Source organism: Pollachius pollachius (assembly GCF_949987615.1).
Source record: "Pollachius pollachius genome assembly, chromosome: 7".
Classification (NCBI taxonomy): Eukaryota; Metazoa; Chordata; class Actinopteri; order Gadiformes; family Gadidae; genus Pollachius; species Pollachius pollachius.
In genome coordinates this window covers 991,658-1,019,455 of record NC_136940.1, presented here as the reverse complement: position 1 = coordinate 1,019,455, position 27,798 = coordinate 991,658, and the positions used below count along the sequence as shown (strand labels likewise).

Genomic DNA, 27,798 nt, shown 5'->3' with positions numbered 1-27,798 from the left:
CTTTCATATCCCACATGACGTGAACGTACCATCATATTTTCCTGTACCTAGTCTATGATACACACACACACACACACATACACACACACACACACACACACACATACGAGGACGAAGAAGAGCGCGAGACGTAAGTTATTTAACGATTTTCCGTGCGCCTAAGAACTTTCGGGGAAAATACGAACATTCGTAAGTCGAAGCGATACATCTTGAGACAGTGTGTGACAGTTTAATACGCCACGACGGTTGTTTATGTGCTTCTTATAAGTCTTCTGAGGCGCTAACATGAAAGCTAACGCTAGCTAGTTATTAGCCAGGGGCTAGTGGCCAGAGTGCTAGCTCTTGGCTGATGCTAACTAGCTAGTATTAGCTTTAATTCAGCTTCTCAGCCAAGTCTGTTATGAACACCTCAGTGTGTAATAAACGAACTCATATTACAATAAACAAACCACAGGTTCTGTGATGAGAGCTAGTAATGAGACGTTCAAGTGCGAGGGTGATCGTGGTTTATTTGCGTGATAAAACAACACGACATAAAAAGTCCTCTAAAAAAGTTATCAGCAGAATCTATTTGTGTCTTATGGAGAATAACTTTTTTTATTTTATTAGGATTAAACACACATTTAATTAAAGTAAATATCTTGGTGGTTTTCAAATTAATTGACAATATTAACTTTCCTTAGTTTCACTACCCAGCATGTTAACATATATATATATATATATTTATATATTTTCTCTCACACACACACGCACACACACATTGTATTGTTTGTTTCATGTAAATACTAGATGATGAATTAATGCTTTAAAGTTTAAACCCTAATCCAGTTGGTATTAATGAAGTGTCATGGTCTTGGTTTTGAGACTAACTAAACGTGTGTCTATGGACTGTGTTGTTTGATTGGCCCGAAATGCAGAAAAAGATGGACTGAGAGCAGATGTAATTAATCCACTGAAGACGCCAGTGTTGGAGCAGCCTTGGTCCAGCGGACACAAAGGAGCCATTCAGGTAGAGACGGGCAGGTGAGTCAGAGGAACGTTCACCCATATGTGACGGGGCTGGGACATTGGGACCTAGCACCACAATGACCGCAGCAGTAAAGGATTGTCATAAGATGTTCCTGTTTAAACATCCCACGCTGACGGCCAGTGGCCAGTAATACTATCATGTTGCTATGTTAGAGATGGACGGAGAGACCGATGGATGGGTTGAGTGATGGATGGAGTGATGGATGGATGAGTTGAGTGTTGGATGGAGTGATGGATGGATGGGTTGAGTGATGGGTGGATGGATGGATGTAGATAGAGAGAGAAGCACTGATTCACACAGGGGCTTTCGGACTAAGGGGTTGTGTACGATGTCCAACCTCTAGACCTCTAGGTCATGGCTCATTCATTCCTTGGCCCTCGTCCTCCTTCCAGGACAGCAGGTATCCTCTCGTAGAGCCCCGGCCTGCGTCAGTCTGTCCCCCTGACGGACGAACCCCTGAGGCCCGCCGCCATGGGCAAACCATCGCTGAAGGGTGAGCAGACCACCCACCCGAGGCCAGCAGCACCCCATGAATCAGGCTTACATTCACATCTACACTCAGGGCGTTCGGCAGACGCTTTGATCCAGAGCCACTCACAATAAGTACATCAGTTGGAAGAAGGAGAAACAACCATATATCTATGTCGGTACAGCAAGGATGTTCACAGAACCAAGTGCCGAGCACTAACTATCACTAGGTTAACCCGTTCCCCGTATACAACACAGATAGCTAGGGTAAGAGGCTGCACCATGCTAAGTTCTATTTTTAAGTGCCAGGACGAACAACATATGATACGTATGTCGCTTAGCTCCTCAAGGGGGATTCACTTAGATTAAACGATGGGCCCATGCATCATCCGTCACCCACATGTTTCAAGATGTGGATCCTCTGATGAGAACGTGTGGGCGACTTACTGGCAGTTCAGTTTATCAGAGGATCCGGAGTCTTTGTGATCCAGATTGATCCAGATTGTGATCCGTCTCTGTGGGCAGCTTTGGGTCTCCTGTTTTCAAGTCTTGACAAGAAGTGCAGTGAGGATTGGACAGCAGCTTTCAACTTCTAGAGCTTGTGGATGACTGATCTTGGACATGTGACAGTTCAGGGATGTCTGTGTGATTTCATTTTGAACTATGGCAATGGAATCCCAGTCATTCAGTCCAAAGTGGAACCTAAAGCTTAAATGATTTTTATTGTAAAGTTGGTTGCAGTAAGTTATGACAACATTTTCAACGTGAAGTACAGTTTGAATAATTCAATTGAGCACAAATGACTCAGAAAATATCTCTGAGGTGAAATCTTATTTGATATGTGGAAATGGATTACCAATTCCACTGGGTCAGTGTGTACCACATTATGTTTTAGTCCATGTTATATTATTAACGTCTCTTAATTCACGTTTCAGACCAAAAAGAAGCTGGGAAGGAGAAGATGGGGAGGCCAAACCCTGCAGCCACTAAAGGTTGTTCTGCACCATGGATGATCTACTATGGGGACATAGTAGATCATACTCCCAAACACCCATCTGTATTCTAGGTCCTCAAACACCCATCTGTATTCTAGGTCCTCAAACACCCATCCGTATTCTAGGTCCTCAAACAACCATCCGTACTCTAGGTCCTCAAACACCCATCCGTATTCTCAAACACCCATCCGTACTCTAGGTCCTCAAACATCCAACACCCACATGGTTGGATGAGATGTTTTAGGACTCTATCTCCTGGTTGATTTAGATGTTTCAGGACTCCGTCTCCTGGTTGGTGTGAGATGTTTCATGGTGTCCTCTCTTTCTTAATTAAGATGCCTTCAGCTGGGAGCAGTACTTGAAAGAAACATCATCCACTCCAGCTCCTCCCAGCTTCTTCCGCCAGGTATGGAGAGATACAGGCCTTCACTACAGGCCTTCACTACAGGCCTTCACTACAGGCCTTCACTACAGGCCTTCACTACAGGCCTTCACTACAGGCCGTCACTACACTTAAAGGTTAGAAAGTACAGAGCGGTCATTGAGGAGCAGGTAGGGGTTAGACACTACAGAGACAGGTCATGAAGGAGCAGGTAGGGGTTAGACAGTACAGAGACAGGTCATTAAGGAGCAGGTAGGAGTTAGACAGTACAGAGACAGGTCATTAAGGAGCAGGTAGGGGTTAGACAGTACAGAGACAGGTCATTAAGGAGCAGGTAGGGGTTAGACAGTACAGAGACAGGTCATTAAGGAGCAGGTTGGGGTTAGACAGTACAGAGACAGGTCATTAAGGAGCAGGTTGGGGTTAGACAGTACAGAGACAGGTCATTAAGGAGCAGGTAGGGGTTAGACAGTACAGAGACAGGTCATTAAGGAGCAGGTAGGGGTTAGCCAGTACAGAGACAGGTCATTAAGGAGCAGGTAGGGCTTGGACAGTACAGAGACAGGTCATTAAGGAGCAGGTAGGGGTTAGACAGTACAGAGACAGGTCGTTAAGGAGCAGGTAGGGCTTGGACAGTACAGAGACAGGTCATTAAGGAGCAGGTAGGGGTTAGACAGTACAGAGACAGGTCGTTAAGGAGCAGGTAGGGGTTAGACAGTACAGAGACATGTCGTTAAGGAGCAGGTAGGGGTTAGACAGTACAGAGACAGGTCATTAAGGAGCAGGTAGGGGTTAGACAGTACAGAGACAGGTCATTAAGGAGCAGGTAGGGGTTAGACAGTACAGAGACAGGTCGTTAAGGAGCAGGTAGGGGTTAGACAGTACAGAGACAGGTCATTAAGGAGCGGGTAGGGGTTAGACAGTACAGAGACAGGTCATTAAGGAGCGGGTAGGGGTTAGACAGTACAGAGACAGGTCATTAAGGAGCGGGTAGGGGTTAGACAGTACAGAGACAGGTCATTAAGGAGCGGGTAGGGGTTAGACAGTACAGAGACAGGTCATTAAGGAGCAGGTAGGGCTTGGACAGTACAGAGACAGGTCATTAAGGAGCAGGTAGGGGTTAGACAGTACAGAGACAGGTCGTTAAGGAGCAGGTAGGGCTTGGACAGTACAGAGACAGGTCATTAAGGAGCAGGTAGGGGTTAGACAGTACAGAGACAGGTCGTTAAGGAGCAGGTAGGGGTTAGACAGTACAGAGACATGTCGTTAAGGAGCAGGTAGGGGTTAGACAGTACAGAGACAGGTCATTAAGGAGCAGGTAGGGGTTAGACAGTACAGAGACAGGTCATTAAGGAGCAGGTAGGGGTTAGACAGTACAGAGACAGGTCGTTAAGGAGCAGGTAGGGGTTAGACAGTACAGAGACAGGTCATTAAGGAGCGGGTAGGGGTTAGACAGTACAGAGACAGGTCATTAAGGAGCGGGTAGGGGTTAGACAGTACAGAGACAGGTCATTAAGGAGCGGGTAGGGGTTAGACAGTACAGAGACAGGTCATTAAGGAGCGGGTAGGGGTTAGACAGTACAGAGACAGGTCATTAAGGAGCGGGTAGGGGTTAGACAGTACAGAGACAGGTCGTTAAGGAGCAGGTAGGGGTTAGACAGTACAGAGACAGGTCGTTAAGGAGCAGGTAGGGCTTGGACAGTACAGAGACAGGTCATTAAGGAGCAGGTAGGGGTTAGACAGTACAGAGACAGGTCGTTAAGGAGCAGGTAGGGGTTAGACAGTACAGAGACAGGTCATTAAGGAGCGGGTAGGGGTTAGACAGTACAGAGACAGGTCATTAAGGAGCAGGTAGGGGTTAGACAGTACAGAGACAGGTCATTAAGGAGCAGGTAGGGGTTAGACAGTACAGAGACAGGTCATTAAGGAGCAGGTAGGGGTTAGACAGTACAGAGACAGGTCGTTAAGGAGCAGGTAGGGGTTAGACAGTACAGAGACAGGTCATTAAGGAGCAGGTAGGGGTTAGACAGTACAGAGACAGGTCATTAAGGAGCGGGTAGGGGTTAGACAGTACAGAGACAGGTCATTAAGGAGCAGGTAGGGGTTAGACAGTACAGAGACAGGTCATTAAGGAGCAGGTAGGGGTTAGACAGTACAGAGACAGGTCATTAAGGAGCAGGTAGGGGTTAGACAGTACAGAGACAGGTCATTAAGGAGCAGGTAGGGGTTAGACAGTACAGAGACAGGTCATTAAGGAGCGGGTAGGGGTGAGGGGCGTCTTGCTCTCGGGTTCTTCCGGGTAGACTGAGGCCAATAGGGACTGAACCCACGACCTTCCAGCTGGGAGTCAAAGCGACCTCTGACCTCCAGACCGTCTCCTCCCCGCCCGCAGTCCCGGCTCCCGCCCTCCAACGACTTCAAGGTGGGCATGAAGCTGGAGGCCCGCGACCCGCGCAACAGCACCTCCGTCTGCATCGCCACGGTGATGGGCGTGACGGGCGTGCGGCTGCGGCTGCGTCTGGACGGCAGCGACAACACCAACGACTTCTGGCGCCTGGTGGACTCGGCCGACATCCAGCCCATCGGGACCTGCGAGAAGAAGGGCGACATGCTGCAGCCGCCGCTGGGTAACCACGACGACCACACCCCCATCCGTCCTCTATTAGGATCTGATCGGACACACCGGGACCCCTTCATCTGATATCAGCCAGCCTAGCCCCGGACACAGACCTACCCAAAGTCTGACTTTAAAGTCAGAACTTATGAACCTAATCCTCTTTCTTAAGATCACTCTCTCCGATACCAAAGCGTAATGCTCATGGCCTCTGCTGCGGTGGTCCTGCCCCACGAGACAAGCGCCTTGGAGCTTCAGTAGGACATCTGGGTACCTGGTAACCAGATGGCCAGACATACAGCCGCCCACTTCAACAGTTAGATGAACCGCTAACGGCAGACATTTACGCTGTCTACAATGTCTCTAGTAGGATCCATGTATTTGTTTAAAGAAGTGTCACACATTATACTCTTACAACTCTTACACAAAGTTCTGTGTAGCCACGTTCTTTTGAATGTGAATACATCTATTTATTTTGCAAGTAATTCTTGGATGAATTGCATTCATATTGGTCCTAAAAAGTCTCACCATGGACCACTAGACCTCATACCACACGTTGTGTTTGTTATTCTGTTTGCATATTATACACCCACATTCATCCCCAGACTCCTCCACTCCAGCTGCAGAGTGATTAAAGACGGTTGCTGTGTGGTTTTCTTCCTCCAGGGTTTCGTATGAACGCATCATCGTGGCCGATGTTCCTCCTCCGCACGCTCAACGGGGCGGAGATGGCCCCAGCTACAGCCTTCAAGAAGGTAGGAGGGCCCTCAGCTCAGAGCCACAGCCTTCAAGAAGGTAGGAGGCCCCTCAGCTCAGAGCCACAGCCTTCAAGAAGGTAGGAGGCCCCTCAGCTCAGAGCCACAGCCTTCAAGAAGGTAGGAGGGCCCTCAGCTCAGAGCCACAGCCTTCAGGAAGGTAGGAGGGTCCTCAGCTCATTTACATTTTACATTTAGGGCATTTAGCAGACGCTTTTATCCAAAGCGACTTACAATAAGTGCATTTGTTACAATAAGTACATTTGTCATAAGAAGTGAAACAATATATCGCTGTCGGTACAGTAAAGACGTTCATAGAACCAAGTGCAAGTATTACAATCGCTAGGCTAACCCATTCCCCGTGTAAAGCAGCGATAGCAGCTACTGTAGATGCTACACAATTAAGTACCTTGAATAAGTGCAATGTACAAGTGCCAGGCTGACAACATTCAATGGTGGCTGTGCATTGGTTTCTATGCAGAGTTGAGATGAACTCTGAACAGGTGAGTTTTGAGTCTTTTGCGGAAGCTGGTGAGCGATTCTGCGGTCCTGACATCGGTAGGGAGCTCGTTTCACCACTGAGGTCCCAAAACAGAGAAAAGTTGTGACTTTGCTGATCGACCTTTGCTTGCTCTTAGCGATGGCGGTACCAGACGTCCAGCTGAGGTAGTTGAGCGGAGGGATCGAGCTGGGGTGTGTAGCTTTACTAATGCTTGGAGGTAGGCAGGGGCAGTTCCATCGACTGCCTTGTATGCCAGTACCATCATCTTGAATCTGATGCGAGCTATTACAGGGAGCCAGCGGAGGTCTCGGAAGAGGGGGGTTACATGTGAGAACTTTGGTAGGTTGAACACGAGGCGCGCTGCCGCATTCTGGATGCGCTGCAAGGGTTTAATCGCAGAGGCAGGGAGTCCAGCCAGGAGCGAGTTGCAGTAGTCGAGGCGGGAGATGACCAGTGATTGGACTAGAAGCTGAGCTGCTTCCCTTGTGAGGAAGGGCCGGATCCTGCGGATGTTGTAAAGTGCAAATCTGCAGGATCGGGCCACCGCAGTGATGTTTGCGGTGCAGCATAACTGATTGTCCAGCTCAGAGCCACAGCCTTCAAGAAGGTAGGAGGGCCCTCACGCTAGACCTAGGGCCCTACCCATACAGGGTTTAGGGGCCAAGGCAGATTCTAGGGAGGAAGAGATTGACCATATCCATATAATGGCCAATATTTACTATATATATATATATATATTTAAGAGATAGAGACCTATATATCACACCTGCAAACTTGTCGCTTTTCGGCGACAATCAACGTTTTCTTGGTCTTGTCCTTCATATGCATGCCATGCAGGCTAGAATTGCGAAACATTATTGGATAATTCTTATAATTGAAATTTCTCTGGGCCAATCGGAATCTCAGCACTTGCTTCAGAATCTTGAAGCACACAGCGCCGACTGAGCTCGCCTTTGGATGAGACGCCTGGCTACCGCGCGAGTCTGATGGGAACTCTTAGACGCCTTGTTGCAGGGTTTATTTTCCAACGAATTTGTGCAATTTGCTTGTTGGTAATAAAGATTTAAACTGTTATTTATTGTATTTAATGTTGTGAGGTATCACAAAACGGAATGTAATACGAAAAAGTAGGTACTATTTTAGGGGTTTGCTATTGATTCTCATTTCCCCCAGAATGCATTGCATGACGTCACGTTTGGGAGACACGGACCAAAGCCGCATTGAGACCCTTGAGAGTAGAGACTAGTAAGAGAGTGTTCCGCATATTATACAGCTACATAGATATTATATATAGTTAGTATATGCTATACGTGAACCCCCTAAGATGGCGCAATTTGATTGGTTCGCTATCTCGGGATATTGGGCAATATCCCATGATTGACATCTCAAACTCAATATTGTTTTCATCGCAAAATGTCTGCTAATAACAAAAAAAACGTTCGGTCTCGGGGGCTATTCCCCACTATTCACTTCGCCTTCGGCGAATAATTGTTGATTAATAGCCGAGATAGATAGATAGCCTAGTCAAGTCTTTATTAATACCAAACGACACAAATCGTCTGGAATTCATTTGGGTGATTCTGCTCACACAGCATAGCCTACAAGACCACACAGAACAAGGGAGACAACAAGTCTGACTGGACATACACAAAATACATCACATTAAAACTAGACACATGCGTTGATAGATAGATAGACTGATAAAAAGATAATTAAATATGTTATATTATTTGCCTTGCGGAGCCAGCCAATCCTATGCAATGCAAATTAGCCATGTGCGCCTAACACAAGAAAGACGTAATGTTGAGAAGTCATAATTAAAAACGAAAGCCGAACCAGACTGTATCAATCACATACTTTGGGTCCATTCAAACTTATGGTAAGAGGCTAGTCTTTAAATCTTTGCAGTGACTGAATGTTGATGATAAAACGGGTTGTTTTGCATTAGATGCGACTGTGCGTGTGTCATTTCCGGCTTCGGCATACTGCATGGTTATGAAGGCCTTGTGGTTAGTTGTGGTCTTAGTGAAGCAGCCTAGCATTGGAGTTGGATAAGTTGGAGTGATTGTGTAGTACGGGTGTGCGAGCGTGAGAGAGAGAGAGCACACCCGCCGTGGTGATGTTTGGCTTGTTGTGGGCTGTCTGGCAGCATCCGCCGGGTTGGACGGTGTGCTTTGTGTCTGGTCGTATTTGCGGTAGATTGATGGTTAAATAATGTCACACCATGATCGGTTATACTTGCAGGCAGTCATTTGCAAGTGCAATGATTGCATGTCTGATAGGCTAAGTTAGCCCATAGCTAGCATTATGCCTTCTATTTCTAGATCTTCTGACTAAGTTTACCGGTACTTACGACATAATCGCTGTCACTAGATACAAAGAAAACGTTGACTTTCACTCAGTGCTATTCACTGACAGTAAAAATAAATAAAAGTGTCGTTATTGTATGCACTGCTGTTCATTGACTAGCTCCAACTTGCTAAATGATAGCAACTCTCCACTCATTCTCCTCTGACCCTGCATTTAATTGGCTTTGACCGCCATCAGTTCTCGGCAATTCCACATTCGCCCTCTCACGTCTAACAGGTCTGAAATGATACTGCTGTGGGCCATCATACATGTTATTTGCGGTTCTTGCCACCTCTTAGACGCCATAGTTCTAGTACTAGGCTGAGGCTATCTTCAACCACGTCTCCCCAACGTGACGTCATCGCTGAATGGCGTTAGAAAACACCCGTTACTGCCAAAAACGACAAAAACTGGACTTTAACACTATTTTGGAGACATTTTATAAATGTACACATATTTAGAGTGCTTTATGTACCCATTAATCAAAACTTCCGGTTAACCTGCACATAGGCCTTTAACGTCAATTTGAAGTAGGGGTGTACGGCATGAACGGTATAGAAAGTACACCTGTGTGAATTTACGCTACGGTATGGATTTGTGACGTTACCATGAGACCGGTGTGTCCGGTAGACTGTGTTGTGTGTAATGCTATTGCGCAAGCAGGCAGTGCTTGCCGGTAGTCCCTTCACAAGCTCTCATTCCACACCGTACGAGACAGACGGTAGCGTGAAGCTGTCTCTGCATATCAGACATTGCTTCCGCAGGCATTTACCAAAGCCAGTCCTTACGACTAAATCGACCAAAATGTCGATACAAAGTGGTTTAAGAGATAGGCAAAACACTCCATCCCAGGTACGCATTACCTGCCCGCACACATTTTAGCCAAATTGAGATAACTGTACTGCAAGGTCCGCAAGCAAGTGGAGAAACAAATCCGTACTATTAAACATTAGTGTGTTTCAGAGATGCAAGTAACTTGAGATAAGATTTTTATTTTTTTTATGCAGTTTTGCTGCCCTACCAGTATTGTACCCCTTCAGAAGCATTTATATCGAAATTAGAAGATAAAATTAACATACTGTGATATAATACCGTTACCGTCTATGCCTCAAATCATACCGTGATATACATTTCAGTCCATACCGTACTGCCCTTATTTGAAGGAACTATCTTATGTTAAATTCGAGGTAAGTCAAGCTTTTTGGAGCGAAAACAATTGCTATTTGTTGGCTTGACTCAACTAACGTTAGCTACCGCTTTTTTGATATGATATAATTTAGATAATATTGTATTTTTAGGACCGAGTCAACGCCGAGTACTGCACGAACATAGACCTTGCATAAAGTTAGTAAATTCTAACAACATAGGGCTATTTAGATAAATAATCTGTCAAGGGTGTTGTCCTAGGCTAATACACCAACAGCAAATTTCTGTATAATAAAGGGCTACATTTTGCATCCAAGTCTGTCATTTGAAATCTTTCCTTTGTATTGTGTGCTACAACCTCCGTAATGAATATTCACGCTAAATCCCGCCCAGGGTAGCTCAGAATTCGAGTAGCCATATATCTCGAAACACCGATCAGTCCTTGGACCGATGATTTTACTCCGAGGAGTTTGCAGGTCTGATATATAGATATATATAAGAGATAGAGACCTATACAAACATCTCTATATATTGATCTATATAGATCAGTATAGATATACCGTATATAGGTCAGGGTCACACCATCTGTAGATGGGGGAATAGAGATGGTCTGTAGTTTGTAGAATAGCATGGACATGACTCTCTTTCTCTCCCCCTCCCTCCCTCCCTCTCAGGAGCCCCCCCGACCCCCCCAGAACAACCTGACGGCTGGCATGAAGCTGGAGGCGGTGGACAAGAAAAACCCCTACCTCATCTGCCCGGCCACCGTGGGCCAGGTCAAAGGTCAGGAGGTGTTCGTCACCTTCGACGGCTGGAGGGGCGCCTTCGACTACTGGTGCCGCTACGACTCCCGGGACATCTTCCCCGTGGGCTGGTGCTCGGTCACCAAGCACAGCCTGCAGGCGCCTGGCAACAGTGGTGAGGCCCCGCTCCTCCTCCCCTCTCCTCCTCCTCCGCTCATCTGCTCCACAGCTCCTTTCTCCTCTCCATCTCCTCTTCTCTCCTATTTTCCTCTCCTATTCTTGTCCAACCTCCTCCCTTCCAGTCCTTCTCTCCTCATCTCTTCTTTCATCCTGTCCTTCTGTCCTCCTTCTCTCCTCTCCTCCTCTCCTCTCCTCCTCCCTATCCGCCTCCTCCCCTCTCCTGCTCCTCTCTTTCTCTCCTCCAGGGGGCAGCAGAGCTCTGGTCAGGCTCCACTCCACCTCCCATTAGGCTCTGTGTCGTACTGAGTTGTTTATTGGTTTGGGTTCCCGACCACATAGGATCTCTCTCTCTCTCTTCCCCCCCCCTCTCTCTCTCTCTCTCTCTCTCTCTCTCTCTCTCTCTCTCTCTCTCTCTCCCCCTCTCCCTCTCTCTCACCCCCCCTCTCTCTCCCCCCCTCTCTCTCACTCTCTCTGTCTCTGTCTCTCTCTCTCTCTCTCTCTCTCTCTCTCTCTCTCTCTCCCCCTCTCCCTCTCTCTCTCCCCCCCCTCTCTCTTTTTCTCTCTCCGTGTCTCTCTCCCTCTCTCTCTCTCTTTCTCTCTCTCTCCCCCTCTCCCTCTCTCTCTCTCTCTCTCTCTCCCCCCCCCCCCCCCTCTCTCTAACCCCTTTAGCAGTAACTCCTCTGTGCTCTGGCCGCATGGCGGTGGGTTCTCGGTGCTCTTGAAGCCCTCTGCCTGTGGAGCGCTGCGAGGAGGGGAGACGTATGTCCTCCAAATCCTGCCCTGTTTACACAGAGCCTCCCAGTGTTTACACAGAGCCCTCCTGCTCCGCTAAATCACCAGCCTCCCCAGCAGGGAGAGGAGGGCCCAAGACACCTCATGTACCTGGCCTAACCAGCCCTCTCTCACAGACCCCCCCTCTCTCCTCTCCTCTCCTCCCCTCTCCTCCCTCTCCACTCTCCTCTCTCTTCTCCTCCCCTCTACTCTCCTCTCCTCGTCTGGCTGGGACCGGTGTGTCTGATGACTGTGAGAATAGCTTTTCTTCGCATGTCTTTTCCTGGCGTGTTTCAGAGGTCTGGGTGTCTGGGTTCTGTCTCCCTGTGTCCTCTGTGTCAGTACGTTCATCTCCTCTCTCCTCTCCTGAGGACGTCGGGGGGGAGGAAGGGGGGTGTCCTTTTGACCCCACGTCAACAGTCTGTTTACCGCCACTCGCTTATTAACGCCGGCGTGTTGGCACGGCGGGTGCAGTTTGTGTGTGCGTGAGTGTTGTGGTGGGCCGGGCCCAGAAGCCCGGGGCAGTGTGAAGTCTGGGCCGAATGAGGTGCTTGTTACCCCTCGTTACGGGCCAGATGGAGGTGATGTCGCCAGAGGAATGTTTCCATCCCGGCCGGCTTGCTCGTTCCTCATCAGCACACAGAGCCGCTCCATGACTCTCCCTCTGTCTGTCACAATCTAGTAGGGAAACATGGGCCTGTGCTTCATGCAACTGTTGGCTCGTTTTTCCTCACAAAAGAAGCCCATCGCCAGGGGAGGGTCACAGCATCTAGAGGGGGACCCCATTACTATATATTCCTCCTGAAGCTGACCACACTTTGGTGCTTCTGGATGCACTTTCTTTCTCACAGATTCTCCTTTCTCCTTGTTTCACATTAGTACCCCCTGCAGTACTCCAAAGTACTTGTTCCCCAATTTGAGAACCACTGCTATCGAGTAGCGTCACGGCCCAACACCCCCCTCCCCCCAGTGGATCTCATAATAGAGAGCCAGCTGAAGGCTTCCACCGGCCTCACTGAGGAAATGAAAGTCCATATGGCTCAGGGCTAATTATCCACAGGGGGTAGCCATAGCACCGAGCCTCCAGCCCTCCTGATGTATGGAGGCTGTCCTCCCCCACCCATGGCCCCCCGCCCTGGGCTCCACACCTTTACCCGGTGACCCACCGCCCTCCCTCCGGAGCTCCTGTCCCTCCTAGGTGACGCTAACACTCTGCTGTGTCCTGTGCCCCCCCCCCCCTCCCCAGTGTCGCCCACCAAGCCCCAGCCGTTGCCGTCCTTCTCCCCCTCCAAGCCCAGCCGGCGCTCCAGCCAGGCCTCCTTCCGGCTGCCTAGCCCGCTGCCCCAGCTGCCCGTCCGCAAGGGCGTGCGGGGCCGGCGGCCCAAGAGCGAGACCCTGGCCCTGCTGAAGGCTGTGGCCGCCGCCCAGACCGGCTCCCCGGGGGGCGGCTCCCAGCCCGGGCCTCTGGGGGCCCACACCCAGCTGGCCCCCCGGCCCCACAAGAAGAGAGGACCCAAACCGGGCAGCAAGGTGAGGGGGAGGGGGAGAGGGGGAGGGAGGGAGAGAGAGAGAGAGAGAGAGAGAGAGAGGGGGAGAGAGGGAGAAAGAGAGCAAGGTGAGAGAGGGGGAGAGAGAGGGAGAGAGAGCAAGGTGAGGGGGAGAGGGAGGGAGAGGGAGAGAGAGAGAGAGAGAGAGAGAGCAAGGTGAGGGAGAGGGGGAGAGAGAGAGCAAGGTGAGGAGGAGAGGGGGAGAGAGAGAGTAAGAGGGAGGGAGGGAGAGGGGGAGAGTCATTCTAATTGTTAATTTGGAGGAAGTTACTTCCCATCCAAACTTTTACCTCCTCAAGGCAGTCAAGGAGGGTCTGGAGCGAGTCTGCAGATCTGAGAGAAGGGATAATTGCGAGTCATCGGCATAAAAGTGAAATGAGATGTTATGCTTCCTGATTATATTACCTAGAGGGAGCATGTATAGGCAGAAGAGGACAGGGCCTAAAATGGACCCCTGGGGGACCCCACAGCACACAGGGGCAGAGGGTGAGGAGAACTGGCCGATAGACACCGTGATAGACCTATTGCTAAGATAAGAGGAAAACCATTTAAGAGCTGTACTACTTATACCAACCCACTGCTCTAGGCGCGACAAGAGGGTGTTGTGGTCGACAGTGTCAAAGGCGGCACTGAGGTCTAATAAGATCAAAATGACATTTTCTGCAGAGTCTAGAGAGAGAGAGCAAGGTGAGTGAGCAGGAGGAGGAGGAGGAGGAGGGGGAGGAGGGCTCTCTCTGAGTCAGTAACCACTCAGAGGGCAGGAGCTATCCCAGGGTACGGGGTAACAGCTTCAGCACTCAGATGGAACCTGAGAGCGCGCTCTCAGCTGGGAGCCCTGGAGTCCGTCTTAAGAGCTTCTGCAAACACTCAGAGCCCCCTCCCCGGGGGATCGCCCCCCACGACATGACTCAGCACTCGGGTGCAGGATGAAAGGTTTTCAGCTCAGGTTTTGGTCTGGTCCTGGTCTGGTCTGGTCCTGGTCTGGTCCTGGTCCAGTCCTGGACCTGGTCTGGTCTGGTCCTGGTCTGGTCCTGGTCTGGTCTGGTCTGGTCCTGGTCCTGGTCCGGTCCTGGTCTGGTCCTAGTCCTGGTCTGGTCTGGTCTGGTCCTGATCTGGTCCTGGTCTGGTCTGGTCTGGCCTGGTCCGGTCCTGGTCTGGTCCTGATCTGGTCCTGGCCACGGTCCTGGTCCCGGTCCTGGTCCTGGTCCTGGTCCTGGTCCTGGTCAAAGTCCCGGTCCTGGTCCTGGTCCTGATCCGGTCCCGGTCCTGGTCCTGGTCCTGGTCCTGGTCAAAGTCCCGGTCCTGGACCTGGTCCTGGTCCTGGTCCTGGTTCCGGTCCCGGTCCTGGTCCTGGTCCTGGTCCCGGTCCCGGTCCTGGTCCTGGTCCTGGTCCTGGTCCCGGTACTGGTCCTGGTCCTGGTCCTGGTTCCGGTCCCGGTCCTGGTCCTGGTCCCGGTCCTGGTCCTGGTCCTGGTCCCGGTCCCGGTCCCTGTCCTGGTCCCGGTCCCGGTCCTGGTCCTGGTCCCGGTCCCGGTCCTGGTCCTGGTCCTGGTCCTGGTCCTGGTCCCGGTCCCGGTCCTGGTCCTGGTCCCGGTCCCGGTCCTGGTCCTGATCTGGTCCTGGTCCTGGTCCTGGTCCCGGTCCTGGTCCTGGTCCTGGTCCTGGTCTTCATCAGGGGGTGTTTCTGTGTTCCAGAGGAAGCCCAAGGTGCCCCCCGGCCCGGTGGGCTGCCTCTCCGTCCTCAAGGAGATCCCGGCCGGCCCCGGGACGCTGCTGTCAACAGGTGAGACCGCAGGGGGGCCCCCTGTCCCCACGGTAACCTGTCTCCACGGTAACCCCGTCCTCATCCCCATGGTCACCCTGTTACCACAGTAACCCCATCCTCATCCACACTCTAACCTGTCCCCATCGTAACCCCCTCCCCTTGATAACTGTGCGCGTCTGTGTGTGTGTGTGTGTGTGTGTGTGTGTGTGTGTGTGTGTGTGTGTGTGTGTGTGTGTGTCCTCCCAGTGTGTGTGTACGTGAACAAGCAGGGTGACTGCGGCCCCCAGCTGGACCGGAAGCAGGTCCAGCGGCTCCCGGACCACTTCGGGCCCGGCCCGGTGAACCAGGTGCTCCAGCAGGTGGTCCAGTGCTGCCTGGACTGTTCCTACCAGCCCAAGCTGCTGCTGGCCGCCCTGCAGACCCACTCCGGGTCCGGGGAGGTGGTCCGAGGTACGAGCCGCGCCCGCCCCGCCCTAATGGGGGTACCTGGGCGGCGTGTTGGCCGCTGACCGGAGGGTTGCTGGTTCGATCCCGCATAGTGCCGCCCTGTGTTCCAGTTAGAGATAGGACGCACGGGGCGCCCCGTGGGCCCAGTCCTGCCCGTGGTCCTCTGCTGCATGTCCTCCCCCCTGTCTCCCACCCCTCCCTCGCTGTCTCACTCTCCCATGAAGCATTACAATGCAAAAAGAAATCGTCCAAAAAAAAAGAGACCTGAGGTCACTAACCGGTCTGGGGGTCTGTCCCGGGTCTGTCCTGCAGTGCGGACAGACGGTGGGGTGTGTCTGGTGAAGCTGCCCTCGGCCTCCAGCGCGTCCTTCGTGCTGCGCTTCCTGGAGACGGTGTGCCTCCACCTGCAGGGAGACAACCTGTTCAGCAGCCAGCCCTTCAGGACCTACCCGCCAGGTACCGCCGGCCTGGGCCCGCGCTCAGCAGGGGGCTGGTTAGCAGGGGGCTAGTTAGCATGGGGCTGGTTAGCATGGGGCTGGTTAGCTGGGGGCTGGTCAGCATGGGGCTGGTTAGCAGGGGGCTGGTTAGCAGGGGGCTAGTTAGCATGGGGCTGGTCAGCAGGGGGCTGGTTAGCAGGGGGCTAGTTAGCATGGGGCTAGTTAGCATGGGGCTAGTTAGCATGGGGCTGGTTAGCTGGGGGCTGGTCAGCATGGGGCTGGTTAGCAGGGGGCTGGTTAGCAGGGGGCTGGTTAGCATGGGGCTAGTTAGCATGGGGCTAGTTAGCATTGTGCTGCACTGTGTTCCAGTGAGAGATGGTTAGCCTAGTTAGCATGGTGCTGCGCTGTGTTCCAGTGAGAGATGGTTAGCATGGTGCTGCGCTGTGTTCCAGTGAGAGATGGTTAGCCTAGTTAGCATGGTGCTGCGCTGTGTTCCAGTGAGAGATGGTTAGCCTAGTTAGCATTGTGCTGCGCTGTGTTCCAGTGAGAGATGGTTAGCCTAGTTAGCATGGTGCTGCACTGTGTTCCAGTGAGAGATGGTTAGCCTAGTTAGCATGGTGCTGCGCTGTGTTCCAGTTAGAGATGGTTAGCCTAGTTAGCATTGTGCTGCGCTGTGTTCCAGTGAGAGATGGTTAGCCTAGTTAGCATTGTGCTGCGCTGTGTTCCAGTGAGAGATGGTTAGCCTAGTTAGCATGGTGCTGCGCTGTGTTCCAGTGAGAGATGGTTAGCCTAGTTAGCATGGTGCTGCGCTGTGTTCCAGTGAGAGATGGTTAGCCTAGTTAGCATGGTGCTGCGCTGTGTTCCAGTTAGAGATGGTTAGCCTAGTTAGCATTGTGCTGCGCTGTGTTCCAGTGAGAGATGGTTAGCCTAGTTAGCATGGTGCTGCGCTGTGTTCCAGTGAGAGATGGTTAGCCTAGTTAGCATGGTGCTGCGCTGTGTTCCAGTTAGAGATGGTTAGCCTAGTTAGCATTGTGCTGCGCTGTGTTCCAGTTAGAGATGGTTAGCCTAGTTAGCATTGTGCTGCGCTGTGTTCCAGTGAGAGATGGTTAGCCTAGTTAGCATGGTGCTGCGCTGTGTTCCAGTGAGAGATGGTTAGCCTAGTTAGCATGGTGCTGCGCTGTGTTCCAGTTAGAGATGGTTAGCCTAGTTAGCATTGTGCTGCGCTGTGTTCCAGTGAAAGAGGAGGTGCTGGAGGCCCCGGCCCTGTCCCAGCGGCCCGGTAAGCGCGGCCTGTTGGGGGTCTCCCCGCCGTACGCCGCCTCCCTGTCCCCCAAACACCTCTGCAGCGACGCCCACCCCTCAGAAGGTAGGACACACACAGATATCACGCACGCACGCACGCACGCACACACACACACATATCACACACACAGATATCACGCACCACAATCATTTACACACATGCAAACATACTCAAGCACACACACACAATTCCGGGTCCAACTGAGATTCAGAGACCCCCCAGGTCTAACTGAGTCCTGCCCCCCCAGGTCTAACTGAGCCCCCCCAGGTCTGACTGAGACCCCCCAGGTCTAACTGAGATCCCCGAGGTCTAACTGAGACCCCCCAGGTATAACTGAGACCCCCCAGGTCTAACTGAGCCCCCCAGGTCTAACTGAGCCCCCCCAGGTATAACTGAGACCCCCGAGGTCTGACTGAGCCCCCCCAGGTCTAACTGAGCCCCCCCAGGTCTGACTGAGACCCCCCAGGTCTAACTGAGACCCCCGAGGTCTAACTGAGCCCCCCCAGGTCTGACTGAGCCCCCCCAGGTCTAACTGAGACCCCCGAGGTCTAACTGAGACCCCCCAGGTATGACTGAGACCCCCCAGGTCTGACTGAGACCCCCCAGGTATAACTGAGCCCCCCGAGGTCTGACTGAGACCCCCCAGGTCTGACTGAGACCCCCCAGGTATAACTGAGCCCCCCGAGGTCTGACTGAGACCCCCCAGGTCTGACTGAGACCCCCCAGGTATAACTGAGCCCCCCGAGGTCTGACTGAGACCCCCCAGGTCTGACTGAGACCCCCCGGGTCTAACTGAGCCCCCCCAGGTATAACTGAGTCTCGCCCCCCCCAGCAGAGACGCTGCCCCCCGGTGACGGCGGCCCGCTGAAGGAGGCGTGGTTCATGGACTCCGCCTCCGGCTCCATGACCCCACTAAGCCCCCGCCCCCACACCGACCAGCACCCCTTCTACCCCCGGGGGGGGGCGGCCCTCCGCCGGTCCTCCTCCCACCCCCCACAGACCGCCTCCTCCACCGCCCTCCGCAGGGTGGAAGGTACGCACCGCGGTATTATTATGGGATGTCCCGGTACCCTTTGTGGGGGGGGGGGGGGGGGGGGGGGGGGGGCATGTGTCCTGGTAACCTGAAGGCTGCTGGTTCCATCCCCAGGGTCGAGGGGTCCCTGAGCGGGACGCCCCCCCCGACTGCTCCTGACGGGGTGTGAATGTTGTTGATAGTTAGCATAGTGCTACGCTGTGTTCCAGTGAGAGACGGTTAGCATTGTGCTAGTTAGCATTTTGCTAGTTAGCATTTTGCTACGTTGTGTTCCAGGGTTAAATGGTTAGCATTTTGCTAGTTAGCATTTTGCTAGTTAGCATTTTGCTACGTTGTGTTCCAGGGTTAAATGGTTAGCATTGTGCTAGTCAGCCTTGTGCTAGGCTGTGTTCCAGTGAGAGACGGTTAGCATTGTGCTAGTTAGCATAGTGCTACGCTGTGTTCCAGTGAGAGACGGTTAGCATTGTGCTAAGCTGTGTTCCAGTGAGAGATGGTTAGCATTTTGCTAGTTAGCATTTTGCTAGTTAGCATTTTGCTACGTTGTGTTCCAGGGTTAAATGGTTAGCATTGTGCTAGTTAGCCTTGTGCTAGGCTGTGTTCCAGTGAGAGATGGTTAGCATTTTGCTAGTTAGTATTTTGCTAGGCTGTGTTCTGAGCCTAAAGAGTCTGCCCACCCCCCCAGCTGCCAGCTCCACCACGGGCCCCGAGCCCACTGTCCCTGAGAGGGAGGGGCCCCTAGGGGCCAGCCGGAGCCCCGCCTCCTGGTCCATCCTGGAGGTCATGCAGTTCGTGCGGGAGGCGGACCCCGCAGCGCTGGGGCCCCACGCGGAGCTCTTCAGGAAACACGTGAGTCTGGGAGAGCGGGGGTCCGTGGGTGTTCTATAGCCGATCTGGTTCTTTAGGTTCTGCAGCTTTATGATCGGGTTCTTTGGGTTCTGCTAATTTATAATCGGGTTCTTTGGGTTCTGCTACTTTATAATCGGGTTCTTTGGGTTCTGCTACTTTATAATCTGGTTCTTTGGGTTCTGCTACTTTATGATCTGGTTCTTTAGGTTCTGCAGCTTTATGATCTGGTTCTTTAGGTTCTGCCACTTTATGATTTGGTTGTTTGTTGGTCTTTATGTTCTGATTCTTTGTGGTTCTTAAAGTTCTGGTTCTTTAGATTCTGGTAGATGTGATTCCTTCTGTTCGGGTTCCTCATGTTGTGGTTGTGTGTGCGTGGTTCCTCGTGTTGTGGTTGTGTGTGCGTGGTTCCTCGTGTTGTGGTTGTGTGTGCGTGGTTCCTCGTGTTGTGGTTGTGTGTGCGTGGTTCCTCGTGTTGTGGTTGTGTGTGCGTGGTTCCTCGTGTTGTGGTTGTGTGTGCGTGGTTCCTCGTGTTGTGGTTGTGTGTGCGTGGTTCCTCGTGTTGTGGTTGTGTGTGCGTGGTTCCTCGTGTTGTGGTTGTGTGTGCGTGGTTCCTCGTTTTGTGGTTGTGTGTGCGTGGTTCCTCGTGTTGTGGTTGTGTGTGCGTGGTTCCTCGTGTTGTGGTTGTGTGTGCGTGGTTCCTCGTGTTGTGGTTGTGTGTGCGTGGTTCCTCGTGTTGTGTGTGCGTGGTTCCTCGTGTTGTGGTTGTGTGTGCGTGGTTCCTCGTGTTGTGGTTGTGTGTGCGTGGTTCCTCGTGTTGTGTGTGCGTGGTTCCTCGTGTTGTGTGTGCGTGGTTCCTCGTGTTGTGTGTGCGTGGTTCCTCGTGTTGTGTGTGCGTGGTTCCTCGTGTTGTGTGTGCGTGGTTCCTCGTGTTGTGGTTGTGTGTGCGTGGTTCCTCGTGTTGTGGTTGTGTGTGCGTGGTTCCTCGTGTTGTGGTTGTGTGTGCGTGGTTCCTCGTGTTGTGGTTGTGTGTGCGTGGTTCCTCGTGTTGTGGTTGTGTGTGCGTGGTTCCTCGTGTTGTGTGTGCGTGGTTCCTCGTGTTGTGGGTGCGTGGTTCCTCGTGTTGTGGTTGTGTGTGCGTGGTTCCTCGTGTTGTGGTTGTATGTGCGTGGTTCCTCGTGTTGTGGTTGTGTGTGCGTGGTTCCTCGTGTTGTGGTTGTGTGTGCGTGGTTCCTCGTGTTGTGGTTGTGTGTGCGTGGTTCCTCGTGTTGTGGTTGTGTGTGCGTGGTTCCTCGTGTTGTGGTTGTGTGTGCGTGGTTCCTCGTGTTGTGCTTGTGTGTGCGTGGTTCCTCGTGTTGTGCTTGTGTGTGCGTGGTTCCTCGTGTTGTGGTTGTGTGTGCGTGGTTCCTCGTGTTGTGTGTGCGTGGTTCCTCGTGTTGTGTGTGCGTGGTTCCTCGTGTTGTGTGTGCGTGGTTCCTCGTGTTGTGGTTGTGTGTGCGTGGTTCCTCGTGTTGTGGTTGTGTGTGCGTGGTTCCTCGTGTTGTGGTTGTGTGTGCGTGGTTCCTCGTGTTGTGTGTGCGTGGTTCCTCGTGTCGTGCTTGTGTGTGCGTGGTTCCTCGTGTTGTGGTTGTGTGTGCGTGGTTCCTCGTGTTGTGTGTGCGTGGTTCCTCGTGTCGTGCTTGTGTTCAGGAGATCGACGGCAGGGCGCTGATGCTGCTGAGGAGCGACATGGTGATGAAGTACATGGGGCTGAAGCTAGGCCCCGCCCTCAAGCTCTGCCACCACATCGAGAGGCTGCGGGGGGGCCGGCCCTGACGTCCACCTGGGCCCCGCCCACACACCTGGGCCCCGCCCACACACCTGGGCCCCGCCCTCAAGCCCTGCCACACACCTGACACATACACACCTGATGGACACACACCTGACGGACACACACCTGACGGACACACACCTGGGCCCCGCCCTCGAGCCCTGACACACACCTGCCAGCACACACGTCCTGCAGAGGCAGGCCGGAGCTCCTCAACCCAGAGCGGTCTCAGTAGGAAGGAAGGAGGAGCCTCCTCCTCCTCCTCCTCTTCCTCCTCCTCTTCCTCCTCCGTTAGCTCAGTGGTTCCTCCTCCTCCTCTTCCTCCTCCGTTAGCTCAGTGGTTCCTGCTCCTCTTCCTCCTCCTCATGTGTCTCTGCCTTAACAAGGTCTCGTTACTCCGTTCGTCTCGTTAAGCTGAGCTGGGCCCCCCCCCCCCCCCCCTGGTCTTGAGGGTCCCAGGTGGTCCTGGATCCTCCAGACCAGCCCCTGGTCAGCCCCCTCTGGTGGATTAATTTATTTCAGTATGGATTGTTACAGACGTGCAAACCTTTTAAAAAGGGCTTCATTATGAGGTTTACCAGTCCTGACCTCTGAGTGGCCCACGTTGACCTTTCACCTTCCTGGCCTAGATGGAGACAGAGTTCCACACGTCCGTGGGTTTCACCACGGACCCCCCCCCCCCCCCCCCCCCCCACACACACACACACACACACCGTGTACATTTTGTAGAAAGTAAATATTTTAAAAGATGCCACGTATATACATTGTATGTGTATGATGTGTTTATATAGAGACGTAGGGACGATGGAGTCCTTCAGCGTTCTTAATGAGATGGCCTTCCTCCACTTCGGCCCGGTCTCAGGGGGAAGAGGTCTTCAGCGTACGTTTGGTACGTAGAACGCGTTCCACTTCTTCCTGGGACCTGACCTGGCGTGCCATACGATATGCAACACAGAATCCAGTGCTGTAAACCAGAGCGTCTCCGACACATGTCTCGTCCGCGGTGAATGTCACCTGTTCATGACCTTGTTTGTAACACCAAAGAAATGTCATCATGCATTTCATGATGTTGAATATTTTCTATTTTATAAATGCTCTAAAAGAGGTTTTGTTTTGTGTGTCGTGTTTGTTGGGGCGCTGACCTGTCCACACCACCGCTTCACGGCTCTGGTTTCATCCTCGTGGAGTTGTGGAGTTTGACTGCTGACCAGGTGCTCATGAATCAAATATGAATGAGCTGTCAGGACGGATGTTGACAGCTCGTGTTTCTGGGAGCGCTTTAAGCCGGGGGTTCCAAACCATTTTTGTTCCAAGGACACATATAGCCAAAGAAATTGACGGATAGGTAGTCAATTTGAATGCCTTGATTTTAAGATGCATTATTTGTTTGTTTTTCAAGAAGGTTTATTTTTCTTATTCACAACAATTAAAGCAACAGCAATTAAATGCCCGAGTCTCAGGCTCCCTTCAACAATGCAACAATATAAAATAATACAATTTATAAGGGAAACACAAGAAAAGTCTCCTGAGTCTTAAACAAACTTTCAGAACAAATCACAAAATGTTTTCCCTTTTCTCCACTACAAATAAGTGTATGGAGTCTGGGTTATTGTTTTTTTATTATTATAATTCTGTTAGCCTTTTCTGGAAATATTTCAAGGCCCGGTTCCAAGGGGTCCATGGTCCGGGGGTTGGGAATCGCTGGTTTAGGAGACGTGTCGTTCTCTGGTATTGTTGACGGATCAGACGACCACTTGATTCAAACATCTTTATTTAACAAACCGTCACGTCCACCGAGATGACAGCAGCCCGCCCTCTGGGCAGAGGACATCAACCAGATTATCCGCTCTTCAACAACCAAGGCAGGTTCTTGTTTTAGTTTCTGAAGAAGTCACGTCTTCCGATATGCGTTAAATACTTTGAGAAGACGTGTTTGGCCGATTTGATTGACAGCATATTAAAAAGGACGCAGGAGGGAATCTCCCCTCCGTTCACAGACAGAAAGGGCAAAAAGTGCAAAATTATAAATAAACTAACCCACGACACACATTGAATCACACAACGTTCATGAATTCTAAGATAGAAAAACATTAAAAATAGTAGAAATTACATAAAACTATTCCAAGTTTGGTGTATTTACAATACACTTCTTATAAGAAGACTGAATAACCATGTGTATTCATAATACCCAGAGCCAGGTCACTGTGCCCTGGTTTAATAACCTGTCTTCGTCATTTAAAGTAAAGTGAACTTAGCTATGTTGACTAAACTCCAGATTTCATTAAAACCGCTGTTTTGATCGATTTTGTCAATGACTTGAGCAAATAGGATTTGTTTTCTAGTAGTTTCTAGCGTAAATCATAAAGCACCCTGTTCAGCCTGATTTAGATTTTTGGGATTTGAGATTTTTCTCTTACTATTGGTCAGTTTCTGCTCTAAGAGCACGTTCATAATACACTTCAAACACTGCACATGTCCAACATGACTCAGCAACACCTCCTCCTGACCTAAGAACTCCTTCAGGGCTGGAAGGAGCGTCCTCATCACCTAGCTGCTTCAAAACCAGCGGCTCACAGTAGAACAGTGCTTCACAAGAATGCAAAAGCGTGATTAATACAATTAGAATAAATAAATAATTATCAATACAAAGAATTGTCCTTAGTTTCTAGTGCCAGGTCATCCAGGCAGGCGTCCAAGGTCCTCTGTGTATGCCTGGACCGGACCTGAGGTGTCCAGACCTCCAGCGACGACACCGAGTCTCCCCCACCTCCCTCTGGAGGGACACCAAGTCTCCCCCTCACTCCCTGGGGGACGAAGAGTCTCCCCCGTCTCCCCCTCACTTCCTGGAGGACACAGAGTCTCCCCCGTCTCCCCTTCACTCCCTGGAGGACACAGAGTCTCCCCCGTCTCCCCCTCACTCCCTGGGGGACACAGAGTCTCCCCCGTCTCCCCCTCACTTCCTGGAGGACACAGAGTCTCCCCCGTCTCCCCCTCACTCCCTGGAGGACACAGAGTCTCCCCCGTCTCCCCCTCACTCCCTGGGGGACACAGAGTCTCCCCCGTCTCCCCCTCACTTCCTGGAGGACACAGAGTCTCCCCCGTCTCCCCCTCACTCCCTGGGGGACACAGAGTCTCCCCCTTCTCCCCCTGGAGGGACACGAGTCTCCCCCGTCTCCCCCTCACTCCCTGGGGGACACCGAGTCTCCCCCGTCTCCCCCTGGAGGGACACGAGTCTCCCCCGTCCCCCCCTCACTTCCTGGGGAGGAACGTGGCGAGGCGCTGCTTCTTGATGGGGACGAGGTGGATCTCCTGGGCGCTGACCTTCTTCAGCTTGATGGCCCTGCTCTTCCGGTGGGGGGGGCCCGAGTCGGGCGGCTCCCCCTGGCCGCGGGCCGCCGCCCCGCACAGCTGCCGCAGGGCGCCGCCCCCCCCCTGGGAGCCGTCCCGCTTGATGGAGAAGTTCTTGGTGGAAACCCCCGACAGACCCTTGATCTTCCCGCAGAGGATGGCGGGGATGGCGTCCTTCACCGACACGATGACCTTGGCGGTCTGCGAGGTGCCGACCAGCTCCAGCTTCCCCGCGGCGCCGACGAGGGTGGGGCCCGACCCCCCCGGCCCGCCCCCCACCAGCCACTTGTGTTTGCGGCTGAACTCGAGCGACGCCGTCAGGCCGCTCAGCAGCTTGGAGTCCACACCCCCGGAGCACTCGACCGGCCGCAAGACGCCCAGCGACAGGGCGGCGGTCCCACTGTCGCTGGGCGGAGCGCAGCGCCGCCCCCCGGGCACCGACAGGTCCAGCACGTCGTCCTGCAGACAGGGGGGCTCCAGCTTGGGCTGGAGGGGGCAGGTCCGCACCGACAGGTCCAGCGCCTCCCCGTCGGCCGGGGGCGGTGAGGACGGGGAGGCGGCGAGCGACCGGGCGAGAGGCGGGGGTCCGTCGGTGGCGGCGGTCTGCGTGCCCCGGCTCACGGTGCAGACGGCTCGGGGCACGCTGCCCTTGGAGTCCTCGGCCCCCGGGGGCACGGGGACGGGGATGGGCAGCGGGATGGGCAGGGGCACCGGCAGGGGGATGACCACAGGGTACGGGACCAGCAGCGTGGCCGGGGGCACCAGCGGGGCCAGGGGCGAGCTGTAGGGGTGCGACCCCGGAGGAGGAGGAGGAGGAGGAGGAGGAGCGAAGAAGGTGGCGTTGGCGAAGGAGTCCGCCGGCGCCGGGCCAGGACTCGCCTGGAACGAGGAGGAGCTGGTCTGGGACGAGAAGAGGTCCTGCAGGAGGGCGGCGAAGGCGGGGTTCTGGAGCAGAGCGAGCACGTTGGCGTCCTGGAAGTGGCCCCCCCCCGAGGGCTTCTGGTCGAGTGGCGGCGGGCCAAAGGAGAGCGAGGCGTTCTGGATCAGCATGTTGCCCTGGGGCAGCAGGCCGGAGCCAAGGTGCTGGAGCAGTTGCTGGTCCAGGACCAGGGGCAGGGAGAGCGGCCCCCCGCTGGTCAGGAAGCAGGGCGATGCCCCCATCGGGGGGCCGGCCGCCCCGCCCATCTGCAGGTGGATGGGCAGCATGAGGGGCCCCTCGCCCAGGCAGAAGGGCTGCAGCACGCTGGGGCCCCCCACCTTGAGGGCCACGCCCCCCTGGCTGGCCGAGGCCGCGGGGGAGGGAGGGGTCTCCACCAGGGTGGGCGGGGCTCCCCCCTTGGTCGGCCCGCTGGGGGACACCTCCCAGGAGTCGGCGTCCTCCACCTTCCTGGCAGTTTCCTCTCCTGCGCGGCCGCCGTCGGTCTGGGGGTTCGCCATGGTCACCGAAGAGTCGGGGTTATCGTGGTTCACTGGAGCGGCGCGACGAGGACCTCAGAGGCCGCGGGCTGTTCCCATCAGGGGGTTATCTGGAACAGAGAGCAGGGGGCCCGGGAGGGGCATCGTTTACCTTCAGGGCGCTCAGCAGACGCTTTTACCCAAAGAGACTTACTATAAGTGCATTTTTCAGAAGAAGAGAAACAACAATATATCTGTCAGTACAGTAAGGATGTTCAGCAAACCAAGTGCCAAACACTAAAAATCTATTAGGTTAACCCATTCCCTATACAACACAGATAGCTAGGATAATTCCCCATTTCCGGCTGATATCAGCAGACTGATTCTGTTTCTGTTCCATTCATTGTCCAGCAGTCTCACCAGACCGTCTCTGGTGAGACTGGGCTCTGCCTGCGCCCTTTGATTCACCTTTTATTTAGACAAAAGGGCCACACTCCTACCTGTTCAGGTGAGAGTAGACTGGTTAACGAGGGCCACACTCATACCTGTTCAGGTGAGAGTAGACTGGTTAACGAGGGCCACACTCCTACCTGATAAGGTGAGAGTAGACCCCCTAACGAGCTCTACACTCCTACCTGTTCAGGTGAGAGTAGACCCCCTAACGAGCTCTACACTCCTACCTGTTTAGGTGAGAGTAGACCCCCTAACGAGCTCTACACTCCTACCTGTTCAGGTGAGAGTAGACCCCCTAACGAGGGCCACACTCCTACCTGTTCAGGTGAGAGTAGACCCCCTAACGAGGGCCACACTCCTACCTGTTCAGGTGAGAGTAGACCGGTTAACGAGCTCTACACTACTACCTGTTAAGGTTAGGGAGTAGACTGGTTAACAAGGGCCACATTTGGTCAGGTGGGGGTGAACTGTACCCCTTCCAGGTAAACATCTGCCTCTTAACGTTATAAAGGAATCTGCACACCATACAGTCAATAGGACGGACAATCAACCACCAGCAGCAAAGTGCAAGAGACAGCAGGAACACCAAGATTTCATCAATCAATATTAATCATCAATCAAGGAATTGTTCAGACTATTGAATGTTAAGTATTGATTATGCTAATATCTCTCTGTCTCTCTTTCTCTTTCTCCATCTGTCTTCTGAACTAAAACGTTGTCTCTAATGTAGATGCTATATAGAACTGTACCTCTTATTCATAATTGCCAATACATTGAATCAAACCTGGATACACAAAATGTCAACATTGCCCATGAAGGCGGTTGTGGTTCCCAGCAGGCTAAATGAGCTGACGTCCAAACACCAGAGAGCAGGGGATGGAGACGCCACCACCACGGTACGGCAAGACACGGGACAATAGGAGCAGTGAGGAGGAGGAGGGAGGAGGAGGAGGGAGGGGAGGAGGAGGAGGGAGGAGGAGGAGGAGGAGGAGGGAGGAGGAGGGAGGGGAGGAGGAGGAAGGAGGAGAGAGGAGGAGGAGGAGGAGGGAGAGGAGGAGGAGGAGGGAGGGGAGGAGGAGGAGGAGCAGGAAGAAGAGCAGGCGTAGGAGGAGGGCGAGGAGGAGGAAGTTGCGGAGGGTCTAAAGGTCATCTCCCCGACAACCTTCCACTCCAGTGAACTCTCCAGCCTGGCATATCAACCCAGTGTCTTCTAGGAGACCACCTTCACCCCCGGCTGCTCCGTCACGTGACCCGGACCCCAGCGGGGGGGCCCAGCGAACACAACACAATGACACAACATAACACAATGACACAAAACAACACTACACAACACAATGACACAACATAACACAATGACACAAAACAACACTACACAACACAATGACACAACGCAACAAAACACAATACAATGACACAACACAATGCCTAAACACAACAACACAATGACACAATAATACAACACAACCCAATTACACAATGACA

General features: G+C 52.9%; 2 protein-coding genes across 5 annotated transcripts; one reads left to right on the top strand and one right to left on the bottom strand.

The window, feature by feature from the left end:
• LOC307078227 (sex comb on midleg-like protein 2) lies at nt 1-22,225 on the top strand. 4 transcript variants are annotated; one of them, XM_079739941.1, is made up of 16 exons: nt 1-130; nt 918-1,023; nt 1,428-1,523; nt 2,434-2,490; nt 2,829-2,899; nt 5,268-5,502; nt 6,156-6,244; nt 10,916-11,159; nt 13,182-13,465; nt 15,178-15,265; nt 15,494-15,697; nt 16,007-16,150; nt 17,366-17,497; nt 18,267-18,467; nt 19,150-19,313; nt 21,000-22,225. In XM_079739941.1, exons 3-16 carry the CDS (start codon nt 1,502-1,504, stop codon nt 21,123-21,125), a joined length of 2,061 nt encoding a protein of 686 aa, XP_079596067.1. In that variant the 5' UTR covers nt 1-130; nt 918-1,023; nt 1,428-1,501; the 3' UTR covers nt 21,126-22,225. The 4 variants fall into 4 exon arrangements, with proteins under 4 accessions (XP_079596067.1, XP_079596068.1, XP_079596066.1 ...); XM_079739942.1 differs by having other exon boundaries at nt 1,423-1,523; nt 18,270-18,467; XM_079739940.1 differs by having other exon boundaries at nt 1,423-1,523.
• A 2,144-nt stretch (nt 22,226-24,369) lies between these two features.
• Nucleotides 24,370-25,905, bottom strand: rai2 (retinoic acid induced 2; the record flags this gene model as incomplete). Its single annotated transcript, XM_079739250.1, has 1 exon — nt 24,370-25,905. The coding sequence occupies one exon, from the start codon at nt 25,903-25,905 to the stop codon at nt 24,370-24,372; it is 1,536 nt and encodes a 511-aa protein (XP_079595376.1).
• Between the last annotated feature and the right edge of the window lie 1,893 nt (nt 25,906-27,798).

Coding starts and splice junctions, on each gene's coding strand:
- LOC307078227 (XM_079739941.1), top strand. CDS start 1,502: ATGGGCAAACCATCGCTGAAGG. Junction 15,266..15,493: donor CGGGACGCTGCTGTCAACAG/GTGAGACCGCAG, acceptor GTGTCCTCCCAG/TGTGTGTGTACGTGAACAAG. Junction 15,698..16,006: donor GTCCGGGGAGGTGGTCCGAG/GTACGAGCCGCG, acceptor TCTGTCCTGCAG/TGCGGACAGACGGTGGGGTG.